Source organism: Podarcis cretensis (genome assembly GCF_951804945.1).
Source record: "Podarcis cretensis genome assembly, chromosome: 2".
Lineage (NCBI taxonomy): Eukaryota > Metazoa > Chordata > Lepidosauria > Squamata > Lacertidae > Podarcis > Podarcis cretensis.
Window position 1 is genome coordinate 33,925,797 of NC_137171.1, and position 16,419 is coordinate 33,942,215.

A 16,419-nucleotide genomic window follows, 5' to 3' on the forward strand; every position below is an offset into this window, starting at 1 on the left:
TTGCACACTTGCACACACATACACATTGACACACACTGAGCTGGGGGACCAGAGCAGATTTCACGAGCAGAGAAAGAGAGGAAGGGGAAGTCCCATGGGATACAACCCCATTTGTAAGATGCCTAGAGCCTTATTGATTGATTTATTTTAGTATGCAACAAACAAACAAATCATTCTGAGTGATGGAAGGAAACTAATGGGGTCTGGGGGAGCGGGGGGCTCACTTGATGTGTCCTTTCAAAGAGAGCAATTGTGTGTTTGGGCAAGCAGTGAATAAGTCCTCTTTCCCCCCTGCAACACCAGGCATTCCCAGAAGAGCTCAGCCTTGGATCTCGTACCCAAATGCTGGAAGCTGCCAAGAGAATGATCCAAGTTATCCACAGCGAGACAAAAGAAGGTCACGAAACCCCCGCCTCCGCTGGCAACAGCATCTTGGCAATCCTGGGTAGGCAACAAAGGGCAGATGACTGCCATAACTACGGGGTAGCACTTGGGCTGTACTGGAGCTGTGATTCAATCTCTGTCTCCACTCCTGCCCCTGGTCCTCCCCTTTCTAGCCCCTGCAGCCAACAGAAGCAAAACAACTTGCTGGCTTCCTTTATTTAGATTTTTAAAATGGCACCACAAACCTAAAGGACTAGGGTGGGCTTTGTAGGTTAATAAAACCTCAGGCCAAGCTACATTATACCCATGGCCTGTCTTCCCCTCTACTCATCAAATTGTTCATAATAGTGCAGAAGGAAAAAAGTGGACAGAACTTCCTCCTGGTGTGGCTTCTTTCCAAGAATACAGTCATACCTCATGTTACGTTTGCTTCATGATATGTTTTTTCAGGTTGCGTCCTGTGGCGACCCGGAAGTACTGGAAAGGGTTACTTCTGGGTTTTGCCGCTCGCGCATGTGCAGAGGTGCAAAATAACATCACGGGCATGCGCAGAAGTGGTGAATCGCAACCCACACGTGCGCAGATGCGCTGCTGCGGGTTGCATTCTATTCATGTTGCAAACGGGCCTCCGGAACAGATCCCATTCGCACCCAGAGGTACCACTGTATTCCCAAATTATATTTCTGTTGTGTATAAACAACTTATTCTTCTACCAACTCTTAATAAGAAATTTCTCCCATGGCTTCCTTTTATCCTTTGCCTTTGTTCTCACGCTGCCCCTTAAAGAAAGGATAAGCATCTGTTTTCCTTATCAATGCCAAGGGCTGACTCCAAAAAGTCAAATACCTAAGTCGTATCATTACATTACATAGCAACAGTGAACAATGGCCTCTTGCCGGACCATATGCACATGGATTTCTGGGAGCTACTTAAAGAATTCTGGCCTTTCTTGTTTTCCTTATTTTTTTATTATTATTTATGTGCAGTTGGTATGAAGAAAAGCTACCTTTTCTGGCAGACTTGTCAGAGAAGACTGTTATGTACTGAGTTGAATAGGATCCAAAATGCAACAGTCTGATTGGTTCTAGAACAATAGGATTCAGAATGCAGCAGTCTGATTGGTGCTAGAACAATAGGATTCAGGACGCAGCAGTCTGATTGGTCCACAGGAGCCACCCAATCCAGCTCCAGGTGGAAGTGAATCCGCAACCTGATTGGCCTACAGGAGAATCCTGGAATTGGCCAATCACGTGGGGCCCATTGTGTAAATAATGTATATAAAGCAGACATTCTGAGGGAACTTCCATTCTTCCTCACCACTATGAGCTGAATAAAGAGCATGAAATCCACTCTCGACTCCAAGCATATTTCAAGACACAATGAAAACCTACTGTGAGTGGGCCCTTCTCTCAGGTCATTAAGCAAACATAATCCCTTGAAGGGAGATTGTGAAAACAGGTATAGGAGTGAGCAGCTATAAAGGACTGCATCTCTTGATATGTTATCATGTTGCTCCTAGGAATAATGTTAACTACTGAAGACACGAGACTGCACATGGTGGCGAACGACCGCGTGTCGAAGGAACCAACCCTCAGGAATTGGGTCTCCTTGGCTTTCAATCTCACTCGTGCTCTGATGAGGTCCTTGATGAAGTCCCGAGTGCTGAATGAGGAGACTCTGTCGCTCTCCGTCTCTGATATCCACGTTCGGGGGAAAAGGGCGGATGTCAGCAATTTGCTGTGCACGATCCCCTCTGCGGAGTGCCTCTTCTCTGTGCCCAGGACGCTTGCCAAACAGCTGGCAGAAAGCCAGGAGGTGGTGCAGGTCACCATGGACCTTGCCATCAACCCCTTCCCTTTCAACTACTACACCAACTCTGCCATTTCCACCCGCCTTGCGCTTCTGGAGTTCACCACTCCAGCAGGAGTGCCGATCTCAGTTGCCAACCTGCCTAAGGAGAGAGCCATCAGCCTGCGATTACCTGCTGGACAGCAGAAGCTGCAAGACTTGCCCCAAACACTACTGGTCATCCCACCGGGAGATTCTGTTAACTTCACTGTGAAAGTTGCATCAGGCAGCAACGTGACAGGGACACACGTCCATGTCAGTTTCACTGTGATGAAGGGTAAGTGTGGCAGCGAAAAGTTGGAGGGGAATAGTGGAGAATGCTCAGGTAAGTGAGACTCAGGAGTTTTTTTCACAATGTCCTTATACTCCATTGGTGAGCAGCAATGTGGCACTTCCTCTTCCAAACCTGTTTTATCTCTCCTTTCATACTTAATTTTCTCTAGCTTGTGCAAGTGGACTGAAACGATCCTATCCTTTCTTCCCAGGCTTTGGTTTCAGCCAGGAGAAGGTTCCCTCCCTTTATCTTTACGGACATAATTCTCCATCTCCCAGTGAGTTCCACTACACCTTGAAGGAGGAAATTGCCTTTTCTAATGGTCTGGAGGAAAACCGCAATAGGGACGTCACCCTCTTAATTTCTCCTCTGTAAGTGTTGTTTGCCTATCCAGACACCCCTTTTCTCTCTCAAATTCTCTAATAATAATAATAGTAATAATAATAATATTTTTTATTTATACCCTGCCCTTCCTGGTTCAAAAACTGGGCTCAGGGTGGAAAACAACAAATTTAAAACACTTTAAAACACTTAATTATAAAAGCAGCATAAAATACACTATAAAAACATGAATAACAATGAAAATCAAAAATCAATTAAATAATCCCCAGGGCTAGCTGGCTGAATTGGTCCTACTTGGGCCAGCGAGGAGGTCAGGGGAGAATTAGCTGTGGGGTCTCAGAGTGGGTGATCTTCATAAAAGGGGAGGGGGAGGGAAGAAAGGGGAAATAAAAGATCAGGCTGAATTCAAATTAAAGGCCAGGCAAAATAGCTCTTTCTTACAGGCCCAACAGAAGGAGGTTAAATCCTGAAGGGCCCTAGTCTCATGGGACAGAGCATTCCACCAGGTCGGAGTCATCACTGAAAAGGCCCTGCCCCTGGTGGAGGATAATGTGACTTCCTTAGGGCCCGGGACCTCTAAACTATGGTTATTCATGGACCTAGCATGTCTGACCCTGAGGCTGTTCCCATTCCCAATTCCTTGAGCTGCTGTCACTGTTGAACCCTCGAGCCAAAGTGGGGAGACTGGACAAATGGCCATCCTCAAGTTAAAATTGAAAGCTGTTAATACTTGCCAGGACCAACTATTTCCATTGATATTAGAAGGACCTGTGAGTGGGCTGGGAAACCTCCTTTGTAGTTGTTCATACAAAGAGATAATGAGTCAGACTGAACCCTGGCCTGGCAGAACAGTTCTGTCTTGCAGGCCCTGCGAAAAGATGTCAAATCTCCTTGCGGCCCTGTTCTCTTGTGAGAGAGCATTCCACCAGGCCAGGGCCACGACCGAAAAGGCCCTGGCTCTGGTCAAGGTCAGTCTAATCTCCCTGGGGCTCGGGATCTTCAGGGTGTTGTTATTTGTAGACTGTAAGGTCCTCCATGGGGAATACCAGAAGAGGCCGTCCCGTAGGTACGAGGGTCCTAGGCCGTATAGGGCTTTAAAGGTTAAAAGCAGCACCTTAAACCTGATCCTGTAATTGTATTTCAGTTCAACAATTGCTTTGATAAAATACATATTTTGTTATGTGCAAATGGCTTTAGATACCTATTAGGTCCATAAATTACCACATAGCGTATCTTCAACACAAAAAACAGCGACAATTTGTTGTTGATAAAGGACAGCTGGACATATACCTTCAGTAGCTTAGGGCTTCATCGAACCTAAATCTGGTCCTGCTTCTGAGCAGATACTTGTCTCATATCGAGCATTCAAAGGACATGAAAGCATGTTCTCCTTGGGGCAGTGCTCCTTGTCCCCTCTGATCAAAACTGCAGTGATTATTTACATTCCCTGTAGTGTTAGTTAATCCAGAGGTAGCTGTTATGCACTTGTACTAATTTTGTGGCTATTGACCTCTTCCATCCAGTCACCATCTCAGTGCGACTCATCAGGAATACTACATCAACATCACTAGTCGCTTCTGCCATTCCCCCGTCCGTGCCAGCGTCTCTGTTTTTGCCAGCCTTTGCCAGTACTTCCATTTTCCCAGCATGCAGTGGAGTGCAGATGGAGTGACCCCAACAGCTGCCACCAGCCCCAAGGAGATTGTCTGCCTGACGGAGCATCTCACTGTCTTTGGGGGTAGCCTCTTTGTGCCTCTTCACAGTGTTGTCTTCTTGCCTCCGGTAAGAACTTCCTTTTCAGTTTAGCATGCAGAGGGAAGATGAGTGGGCAAGACTCCCATCAGCCGGTGGGCAACATCTTGTTAACATTGATCTCCTTGAGATATGCATGGCCCTAATGGGGAGGATATTCCAGGCCTGCGCTACTTGGGATCCTCCCCACTGAATATTAGGCTCCAGCCATGTATAGAGAGACCCACCAAATGCTGTTTTGGCAGTCTCAGGCAGGCAAGCCAAAATGCCCAGGATTTTATATATTCTTTACTCGTGGTACTACCTGTGGTGCTACTACCTGTGGTACCCGTGAGCTACCACCTGTGGCTGGTATGAGTTGTGTGCGCATCACAAGCTGTTTAATCAGTTTTCCCAAAACACAACAAACTTCAGGAGTCAAGCATGAAGTGACGTAACATCCATTAGGATAACCAGTGAAGCACACTAATCCAAAGGAAGAATTAAATAAAACACCTGCAGGATACATTTAATAATAATAACAACAACAACAACAACAACAACAACAACAACAACAACAACAACAATAGTGGAGCTTGGAAGATCAAACATATGTGCAGCCTATTAGAGTAGCAGAAAACAAACAGTTACGTTGCAGCTTTTGTGGCCTGATATATTGTAATGCATGGTCCACAATGACTTGGAAACAGAAAGCCTTGTCTCCTTTAGAGTATGGGTAAAAAGCATCATCTGCTTGGCTTTAATGTGAGATCAGCAAAGCAAGGGATGGCTTGGGGGGGGGGCAGGATGGTGCGGTGCATTTCACTCCTGTTGAATTGTGTGGTGTGTAAACCATGTAGAGATTTGTTTAAATGTGAGTGGTATATTAAGTGCCCAAATATATCAATAAAGGTCTATGCAGAACTGGCTGAACTGACATACAAACTTCGAGATAAGGACAACTGTGACTTCAAAGAATAATGAAACTATCTAAAAAGACAACAAAATGAACCGGACTCCTTGGCAGGTTTTGAATAAACCTACACAAATTTATTGATGGTTAATATAGTAGATAGATAATATAAGGATTTATACAATATTACAGTATGCAGAGAACAATATGTGTTGAGAAATCAGAGAGAGGAACTGAGAGAAGTCTTGGGGGGGGAGGGTTCGTTGGGGAGGTGGGGGGGAGGGAAAAAATAATGAATATGATATGTTTTGATATGTTGAAATTGTCTGTGTGTGTGTGTGTGTGTGTGTGTGTGTATAGCAGAGAACCACAGTTTATCCACTGGTTGGTTAACCTGGAGCCTTCCCCTCCTCCCCCGCTATGCACACCAATCCCAGTCTGCTTTATTTTTTTCAGAGGAAGCATTCCTGGCAGAGTCCCTTGGCACTGATCACTTGCACCGTCCTTTTCTCCATTTACCTGGGGATAGCATTGATATCCCACAAGCTGGACGACATTGACATCACTCGGGTAGGGATCATCCCTCGGTGTGGTCAGCCTGGACGGTACAAGTACTGGCTGATAGTGAAGACAGGCTGGAAAAGAGGCTCAGGTATGGATGGGAAGAGTCAGGGTATTGTTCTGACAGCCCGTTTCACCATTGAACATGCTTCCGTACTCGCCCTTTCCCCTGGTATTTGCACCTTCCACTCACTCCTGAGAAATTTGTTTGTCTTTAAGGTGCTACGAGACCCTTTGTTGTAAAGAGCTAAAGATTCACAGGAGTTTAATTTAACATTACCTTCCGCTATGCTGCACATCTTTTGAAGGTACCACAGCCCATATAGGGATCCGATTATATGGGCTGAACAAAAGCGGCTCTCGCCACCTGGACAAGGGCTGGGCCTTCCAGAGAAACAGCCAGGATATTTTCCAAATAGAAACGGATGCAAACCTAGGAGAGATTTGGAAGATCCACGTCTGGCATGATAACACGGGTATGACTTGACAATCAATGCTCTTTTTGTGCTTTTAAATTTTTAAAATACATTTATGTTCTACCTTTCCTCGTAGGAGTTCAGGGGCAATGTGCATGATTCCCCTGCCTCCCATAGTGGATAGGTCTCCCCAGTTCTCGTCCAACACTCTAACCCAGGGGTCAGCAATCTTTTTCAGCAGGGCCGGACTATATTTTGGAAAAAAAAAATGAACTAATTCCTATGCCCCACAAATAACCTAGAGGTGCATTTTAAATAAAAGCACACATTCTACTCATGTAAAAACACCAGGCAGGCCCCACAAATAACCCAGAGATGCATTATAAATAAAAGAATACAGTCATACCTCATGTTACACTTGCTTCAGGTTGCGTGTTTTCAGGTTGTGTTCCGCGGCAACCCGCAAGTACCAGAAACTGTTACTTCCGGGTTTCACCGCTTGCGTATGCACAGATGCGCAAAAATGACATCATGTGTGTGCGCAGATGCGGGTTGTGTTCTTTTCAAGTTGTGAACGGGCCTCAGGAATGGATCCCGTTTGCAGCCAGAGGTACCACTGTATATTCTACTCATGTAAAAACATGCTGATTCCCGGACCGTCTGCGGGCCAGATTTAGAAGGTGTTTGGGCCAGATCCAGCCCCCGGGCCTTAGTTTGCCTACCCATGAGCTAACCACTACATTACACTGCAGAGCAAAAAGCAAGGTGCCCACAGTCCAGAAAGCCCAGTCTTGGAATTTGCTATGGACTGCAGAATTTCTAGGTAGCCAGGTACCTTTGAGTGTTCACAAGCAGGTTGTGATGGTGTTGGCTTTCCCTGGTTATTTGTCCCTGAGTCTGGCCTTCTGCTTCATGTAACGATTCAGCATAAGACTGCATGCACACCATAAATTTAAAGCACACGACTTCCCCCAAAGAATCCTGGGAATTTTGTTTGTTAAAAGTGCTGGGAATTGTAGCTCCTTGAGGGATAAACTCACAGGATTCTATGGAGGAAGTCATGTGCTTTAAATGAATGGTGTCTGTGCAGCCTGATAGCCTTTAATAGATCTTCCTTCCATGAATTTGTTAAGTTTATTTCCATCATCAAATGTTGTAGTATTGCTTGCCATAAATTGCTTACACTATAACCCAGTGGTTCTCAAAGGGAGAAGACCACAAATGTGGCAAGAAGATTCAAGGACAATCAAAGAAACATTTAAACATTTCTGTATAGTGTAGTATCAAAGAATTTTTTTTTTATTTGCAGAATATGGATAGATATCTTCAAAATGAGAGCAGGAGCGTCAAGTGATACTGAGGATACTAGCTGTGTTTTGAAATGTATTTCTTATCAATAAAAAATTCAGTGTGGCACAAGCAAATTTATATTAAAGTGTGACCCAGAGAAATAAGTCTGAGAACCACTGTGCTAAGCCAAGCTGTGTGAACATAAAGGACCCCAGAGAGGAGTTCACAATTGCTATGCTCTTCCCTGTTCCCTTCAGCTGCTGCGCTGTGCTATGCCAAAGTTTGGCTTGGTGTGGTTTCTGAACCAGGACTGGGGATTAAGTTCTTTCCTCCTTAACTGCAAACTAAATAAAAAAAAAAAAAAAACCAATCAAAAGGGACCAGGGAGAAGCAAAGTTTCTCGGAGCCCATCTCTGGGCACCCACCCATTTGTGTGGTCTGGTGCCCCCTGTTGCCACAGTCCTGAACAGTTGTCATTCAGCTAGTTGTTTGGAAGTTGTTCGCTTCACCATCTTTCTTTATGACCAGGTCTGGACCCCTCTTGGTACCTGCAGCACGTTATTGTATGGGACAAGCAGACAGACAATATGTACTTCTTCCTAGTGGAGGACTGGCTGTCTGTGGAAAATGAAAAGAATGAGGGAATGGTGGAAAAAGAGGTCCTTGCAGCATGTGAGTTGATAGCCTGTGGGAATAGTGTCCTGAGCACTGCAGTTTTCATAGGTATTGGTAACTACGGGACTAGAAAATTGGCTGGGTAGTTCAAACCAGTATGGGATATCAAGTCTCTGGTATCCTACATTAGTCCACCCTTCTTGGCCCTCGTTTATTTATTTCATAAAATTTATACACCGCTTGATTGTAAAAAAAAGAACCCTCAAAGCAGTTTACAAAAACAGTTGCCATTTCCAGAGCAAAGTACTATACAGTTGTACCTTGGAAGTCTAACAGAATCCATTCTGGAAGTCCGTTCAACTTCCAAAACATTTGGAAACCAAAGCGCAGCTTCTGATAGGCTACAGGAAGGTCCTGCAGCCAATCGGAAGCCCCATTGAACATGCGGCTTCCAAAAATAGTTCACAAACCAAAACACTTACTTCCGGTTTGCGACGTTTGGGAGCCAAAACGTTTGAGAACTAAGCTGTTCGAAAACCAAGGAACGACTGTAGTGATGAGTTGACATAGCGTATATCTTGCCTTGAACACCGGGCAGTTTCTTAATATTAAGAGCAGCATCAGCACCCTCGAGCAGCTGCTGGGACCACCCACTCTCTTGGCTGCAGCTGGTTCTGAGAATCATTGCACCATTGAGGGGGATTGTGGGTAATTTAGATGGTTTGTGGATTCCCAGAGTCTGCCACTGCTAACAGGTAAGCCTAACAGGGCAGAGACCAATCATGGGAGCCAACCATGTGGGCACCTTGCCCCCACCCCGTTTTAAAGCCAAATCTGTTTTGACGCACATACTCATTTTCTTCTTTGTCTGAACTACTTTCTTGGAGCGCTTTCTCATTCACTTTACTTCCTCTTTCTCTTTTTTTAAAATATTTTTTTTATTGGATTTCCCACAATGATAACACAAACCACAAAGCAAATGATACACAAAAACAAAAAAAGAAAAAGAAAGGGGGGAAGGGAACAATAAACAGATAAACAATAACAACAAACTTAATTCTTCACAAATCCAACCTTTTAAACATCTTGGTTGACTTCCTCAAATCCCTCCCTTCTGAGTTTCCTTGTAATTAAATTACTTCCTTTTTCTCAGTCTGTTGCATCTATTCATCAATCACATGGTGACTTGTGGCCTCTTTATCGCTAGACCTCAGCCTGCCTCAGAAGCTATTCTTGTCCCTAGAGCCTGGGTGGGGGCTTTAATCCCAGCCAAACTTTCCTTTCCCTCACAAAATAAAATAAAAAATGGGGGTTTTGCAGAACTGGAATGTTTTTATTATTATTTGTGTTTTTATTGTTTATTAATTTTGTTGGTCACTTTATACAAAAGGGGGAGACTCTTAGAATGATTTAACAGGATAAAATGCTGCAGATAACACAATTAAAACTGGAAAAGTTTAAACAATGAATGCAAAAATACACAAAATGCTCATCCAATAACATATTAATAAGGACAAGTCCTAACCAATCCATTAAAGGATGGGCACCACCATAGGGGTCTATTTAATTAACAAAGGCCTGAGTAAATGAAAAAGGTCGGGCGGGGGGGGGGGATGTTTCTGTGAAAAACACTGTGACATTTTGCATGATATTCTTCAATTTTTCATATATGAAAAGTTTTGTGCACCACTGACAAGGCAACAGGTGCCCAAAATTAGTGACAAGTCCAGTAGTTAAATAATTATGACAGCGGTGATGCTGGCTAGAGGAAATAAGGATGGTTCAGCATGAAGAGATGCTGTTGGCAGCAACTAGAAGGCAGTGAATTTGGTTTCTGTTATTGTTTACAGGTCCACAGGAACTGAGATGCTTTTCCCGAATTTTCCCTGCACAGATGCACCTTGGGTTTTCCGACTGGCACATCTGGCTTTCTGTTTGGAGCCGTCCTCCTAACAGCCGCTTTACCCGGGTACAGAGGCTCACTTGCTGCCTGCTCATGGTTCAGCTCTTCCTAGCTACGTGCGCCGTCTGGTATGGTGCAGTTGGAGTTAAGGGCCACAGGTGAGCATATCGGGGAGCAAGGGAGGGAATGCGCAACAGGTGCAAGCAGAAAGGAAGGATGAGCTCAATGGAATGTTACTGACACACCATCCATTTAAAACACATGACTCTCTCTTCCCCCCAAATCATGGGGTGGGGGATGGCCTCGGCCCAGTATACTTGAAAGAGCATCTCCACCCCCATCGTTCTGCCCCAACACTGAGGTCCAGCGCCAAGGGCCTTCTGGCGGTTCCCTCACTGGGGGAAGCGAAGTTACAGGGAACCAGGCAGAGGGCCTTCTCGGTAGTGGCACCCGCCCTCTGGAACGCCCTCCCACCAGATGTCAAAGAAATTAACAACTATATGACTTTTGGAAGACATCTGAAGGAATCCCTGTTTAGGGAAGCTTTTACTATTCGATGAATTATTGTATTTTAGTACAGTGGTACCTCGGGTTACAGACACTTAGGTTACAGATGCTTCAGGTTACAGACTTCACTAACCCAGAAATAGTACCTCAGGTTAATAACTTTGCTTCAGGATGAGAAAAGAAATCGCATGGTGGCGGCGTGACAGCAGCAGGAGGCCCCATTAGCTAAAGTGGTACCTCAGGTTAAGAACAGTTTCAGGTTAAGAACGGACCTCCAGAACAAATTAAGTTCTTTACCCGAGGTACCAGTGTATTTTGTTGGAATCTGCCCAGAGTGGCTGGGGAAACCCAGCCAGATGGGCAGGGTATAAATAATAAATTGTTGTTGTTGTTGTTGTTAGACCTTTGGCCAAAGAGCTCAAAGAGCTACAGTTCCCAGCATCTTAACAAACTACAGTTCCCAGGATGCCTGGGGGAGAGGAGAGTGAGATGCTTTAGCTGTATTGTTATAATCAGATGGCTCCTTTCGAGCTCTGACCATCTGATGCATTGATATCATGTTTGTGTGTGTGGTCTAAAAACTGTGCCCTCAGAAAGGACTCCACATAAAATATGACACTATTCAGATCATTGCTCACTTACTCTAGGTTCTGGCTAAATGGCTAAATCTACATTTTCCCCCCTGCAGCTATCCTGTTGGAAGACAGATTTCTTTGACTGCAGAGAGCATTGTGGTTGGAATAACTGCAGCAGTCGTGGTTTACCCAATACAACTACTCTTCAGTTTTCTCTTCCGGAAAACACGCAGTAAGGTACCTCCTTCAATCATAAAGGCAACATGGAGAGAAAGCTAACCAGGAACCGAGGAAGGAAAGCCAGAAAAACAGACATAACTGATAAGAATGGGAAGAATACAAATGCTATAGAATGTTAGAGATGGAAGGGACCGCTGAGTCATGAATCGTTTCCTTTACATTGTGAAATGAATTAGAAATTGCCAAGCAAGTGCTGAGTGGAGCACCAGCCTTCCAAGTGGGTGGCAGCAGGACAAAGGCCCCACTGAATGTTTGGTTAGGGTGTGTGAACATGTCCCCTCTGTCCAACAGATTGTAATAGAAGATCCTGACCCGCCTGCTCAGGACTGCCAGACTGTGGAGATGGATGTGTCTCTTGACTGCTCTAACTTGGGTAGCTCCTCCTTCTTATCTGTCCCTGGAAGAATGGAGTCCATTGTGGATATGGATTCTGTTGGCAGTGTGAGTAGAGCTATTCTGTGGGCCTCATAGTGGCAATAGAAAGAATTTCCACAGTGTTATATGGAACAGCCAAATGCTGAACTTGCATGAGATCCTGTAACCAACCAGCAACCTCCCCAGGCTTGAGCTATTGTTTTAAAAAGCATTTATATCGATATATAATGTTCAAAGTGCTATGCATATATTATCTTGATTGTCTGTACAAGAACCCTGTGAGGTAGTTTGATTGCTTGTTTCTTATCATCATCATCAACATCATCATCACCCCCATGTTGCAAATGCAGGAGCTGAGTCTGAGAAACTGTGGCTTACCTAAGACCAGCTAGTGAGCTTGTAGTTGAGGAGAGGTTTGGATTTCCTGGTTTAAACTCCCGCCTCCTCATCCCACTGCAAGGAATTTGGCTACCAAGGATATCTAGAGGACATATTGCATTTTCAAAGCTGCTTCTTCTTCTTTTTTTTACAAAATAAAATTCTTTGTTGTGATGCCTTTGTCAGCCACTTCCATCTTAAAAGAGCTGCTTTGCTGGAATAAATTCTTCAGGTCGTGTGATAACATTTGCAGGAGTAAAGAAAAACAGTATCCACCTTTATTTTATGATCTACATAACTATAAAAGGTGGTGCCCTGTCATCTATTTCATCTAGTCACCCTCAGTTTGACTTCTGTTCAATATGACATAGTAGCAGAGAGATTAGTTTACTTATATACCCTGAATGGTAATCGGCATGAAGGTTCCTTTGAGGTTTACATTTCTTGGTTTTATGTGGCATCCATACTTGGTATTTCCCTCCCATTTGACCATTTTTATTTGTTTTATTTTGTCCTTTACAGGAATCCCTCTTTAGTAGAAAGCCAGTTTCCAACCAGAAGAACTTCATAGGCAACGACAGGTATTGTTACAATACTGCATGGCAATAGCAAAAATAGCAAGGGAGAATGACAGTTTCACCTTGGTCCTAAAAACAGCTCTCCCATGATGTTGCTTCATCTCATGTGGGTGGGTGCGCACGCATTGGGACAAAGCATATAATAAATCTCACATTTAGTTTGGCCCTTAGTGGTGAGTTAGCCACAAAACAACCCTGAGAAATTATGACTTTGCTTACAGCTATCCAACAACCTTCTTAGTTGAGTGGAACCTTGGATTTTTGCTGGCATATCCAATCATTTAGCTATAGTAGCATCCTGGCTTTGGTAGGTTTGTCTGAGCAGACTCTTGAGGCACAAGAATCTTTTCTCACCCTAGAACACCCTTCCCTAACCCAGTTCCTACCGATGATGTTGGTTGCTGGCTCTCTCATCAGCCCCAGCCAGAAGGGGCAATGGTCAGGGATGTGAAAGTCTGTTTCAGATTATCTAGCTACAGTTGAAGCATCCTCAACTAGTTAAACAAGGTGTGAGCTTCCTACTGGCCAAGGTTCGGACCTTACTCAGGTGCCTTTTCAAAAATCTGCAGGGCTGCCAATGAATGGCCTTCATGCAACAGCATCTTTGATATTCCTGACCTTTTGAACTCTGACCCCCTGATGAATGGAAATCGGATTCTCAAGAGGAAGAAGGCAATGGCAAAGTTGGGAATTGACTCCATGTCCAGTTCTGATGATGACCCCCTGTCCTTTTCATTCAGAGATTCTGAGGACAGTAGGAGGTCAAGCTGTGGCCATCACTCTGGTAATCTCCTACCACATTTTCCCTACTATGTCTCCCTTGCACTCAATCTCTCTCACACATAGATTCGCTCCTGTTTATGAGTAAAAGTTTGGCAGTGGTAAAAAAATGAACCAAACCTAGGCTGCAAATCCTAAGTAATACTCACAGCAGGGCTCGCTGTTGAGTAAACATGTGTAGGATTGCACTGCATCCTTTTACTGATAAATTTGGGCCAATCATAAGTGAAAGCAATTTCTAGCTGGTTTAGGGTACACTTGTTTGTTTGCTTTTTATGCTATTTTGATTCTGAAAAGGAACTTTGAAAGTTGGCCTCCCTCATAATGAGCTACTTCTTCCTCTATACATAAAAATGTAAGGCTGTCATCACGCTGACCCGCCATTGGAGGATTTGTAATGAAAAAGGTGGTTAGTAGTTGTACTGTGCGGTAGGAGGAATGGACATAGGGATGAAGGTGGAAAGGGGAGTGCAAAGCAGGGCTGCAAAATAGGTGAGAGAATTGGCTTCAGAAATGGGGTTGGGAAGGTGAAAAGGAAGCTTAGCTGCATGAAGGCTTAGCAGTAGAGCCTACTTTATAACTTCAGTTTTTCTTATTGTCCCCACAGCGGAAGGTTTGCTCAACTGTGCTGTTGACAGAACTCAGGAGAACATCTCTGACTGTGTCACATCTGACAGTGGCCGGTTTTCACCTCAAGTTGAAGCAGATCTCATCTATGATGGGTATGTTGCCTGGTCTGCTGCTGCCTTGAGCAGCCATTCAACTCAAGAGATGGGGGCTCGCAGGGGCGGAGGGAACAAGGCCTTTAAGAAAGTAAATGAATGGACAGCCCAAACTCATAATAATTAATATCTCGATCAATTGAGTTATACACATAAATATAGTCATTCATTCCCATTTGGGTTGTTTTCAGTTAAAAAAGCATATTTTGGTTAATGGAAACAGACAAATATGTGGTGAAAGTGGTTTGAGGCATTGCTTTTCTAGGCAGAGAGGCTGTGTTCAAACTGATTCTGCTGCACTTAGATTGCATGTAACTGCACCCCAAGCACAGTGTATCTCAAAGTGAAGTCTGAACAAGCTAAGCCTGATTATTATTATTATTAAAAAATAATATATTTAAAGTATTATTATATATTTATTTATACCACCAAATAAAAACCACCAAAACCAGAAAATAATAATTAAACAACAGGGAAACATTGATAGAATTGTTGTTGTTTAGTCATTTAGTCGTGTCCGACTCTTCGTGACCCCATGGACCAGAGCACGCCAGGCACTTCTGTCTTCCACTGCCTCCCGCAGTTTGGTCAAACTCATGCTGGTAGCTTCGATAACACTATCCAACCATCTCGTCCTCTGTCGTCCCCTTCTCCTTGTGCCCTCCATCTTTCCCAACATCAGGGTCTTTTCCAGGGAGTCTTCTCTTCTCATGAGGTGGCCAAAGTATTGGAGCCTCAGCTTCACGATCTGATCGTTTATAGAATTAAAACTCTATATATCATTATTATTATATTATATTATATTACACATATTATTCGACCCTAAGTTCAGACTCATCCTGGTGCAATAGCAGCAAGCCTGCATTAGCCTGAAAATTAGACATGTCTGTTCCAGCCTAGCCTGGACAGGGCTGTGAGCTGCCTGTAGCCCCCCCCCCCCTTCTGAAATGGCTCCTATGTGTTGTTGTACCTTCCCTGGTGGCTGAGACACATCCTTCTCCTCTAATTCTGGCACATTCTTCTTTTGTTCCCTTGGCTGGCAGAATGGAAAGTTCTAATAGTGGCTGGTCCGATGGGATTGTGCAGCATGGAAGCAGCTGGGGCTTACTACGGAAGTCGTTCTCTTACGTCTCTGCTATGACCAATATTGGCAGCGCTTTCTTTTCTGACCTGGAACTTCCGCCTGCTACTGTTTCCTCGCTTTCTACCCGGATTGGTATGTGTGAACACTAATGGGATATGTCCTCATAGACTTGTATTATGGGAGCCTCAGTGCTGGGACAGGGGGCACCTGTAATATGACTTAACATAGATTAGATTTCCCTTAGCACACTTTAATTTCTCTTTTGTACATATGATCAAGGCAGCTAAATTGCTTCTCCCACCTTTTGCACAGTTGCTTAAAGGCAGAATCAGAATTTTATTCTGAGTTGGGGCATAGTAATTATTCTGGATTAACTAATGCAGGATGGGACGCGGGTGGTGCTGTGGGTTAAACCCCAGAGCCTAGGACTTGCCGATCAGAAGGTCGGCGGTTCAAATCCCCACCACGGGGTGAGCTCCCGTTGCTCCGTCCCTACTCCTGCCAACCTAGCAGTTTGAAAGCACGTCAAAGTGCAAGTAGATAAATAGGTACCACTCCAGTGGGAAGGTAAACGGCGTTTCCGTGTGCTGCTCTGATTCGCCAGAAGCGGCTTAGTCATGCTGGCCACATGATCCGGAAGCTGTACGCCGGCTCCCTCAGCCAATAAAGCAAGATGAGAACTGCAACCCCAGAGCCGGCCATGACTGGACCTAATGGTCAGGGGTCCCTTTACCTTTACCTTTTAACTAATGCAGGGGTGGCGGGGGGAAGAAACAGAGTCTGTTTTTCTTTTCACGTAATTCATTGACCAGGTGAAGATAATGCCTGGACTCCTGTGCAACAAAAAGACATGCCATTTTCATGGCACTCTTAAGGGCTGACAAAGGATAGGATGTTGCAGTG

At 44.5% G+C, this 16,419-nt stretch overlaps 1 protein-coding gene across 3 annotated transcripts in view; it reads left to right on the forward strand.

The window, feature by feature from the left end:
* The window catches only part of LOC307211101 (polycystin-1-like), a gene marked incomplete at its 3' end in the record, with an annotated part of 61,165 nt that overhangs the window by 36,027 nt on the left and 8,719 nt on the right, over window positions 1-16,419 (forward strand). Inside the window, exons 23-36 of one of the 3 annotated variants that reach the window (XM_079967351.1) lie at window positions 304-445; window positions 1,904-2,509; window positions 2,718-2,877; window positions 4,372-4,630; window positions 5,949-6,144; window positions 6,362-6,529; window positions 8,288-8,431; window positions 10,225-10,435; window positions 11,473-11,596; window positions 11,891-12,040; window positions 12,875-12,933; window positions 13,500-13,714; window positions 14,318-14,432; window positions 15,476-15,648. In XM_079967351.1, the coding sequence (XP_079823477.1) occupies window positions 304-445; window positions 1,904-2,509; window positions 2,718-2,877; window positions 4,372-4,630; window positions 5,949-6,144; window positions 6,362-6,529; window positions 8,288-8,431; window positions 10,225-10,435; window positions 11,473-11,596; window positions 11,891-12,040; window positions 12,875-12,933; window positions 13,500-13,714; window positions 14,318-14,432; window positions 15,476-15,648 (2,722 nt within the window). Of the gene's footprint in view, window positions 1-303; window positions 446-1,903; window positions 2,510-2,717; window positions 2,878-4,371; window positions 4,631-5,948; window positions 6,145-6,361; window positions 6,530-8,287; window positions 8,432-10,224; window positions 10,436-11,472; window positions 11,597-11,890; window positions 12,041-12,874; window positions 12,934-13,477; window positions 13,715-14,317; window positions 14,433-15,475; window positions 15,649-16,419 lie in introns of those variants that run through there. The other 2 variants (XR_013836297.1, XM_079967352.1) reach the window with 2 other exon arrangements.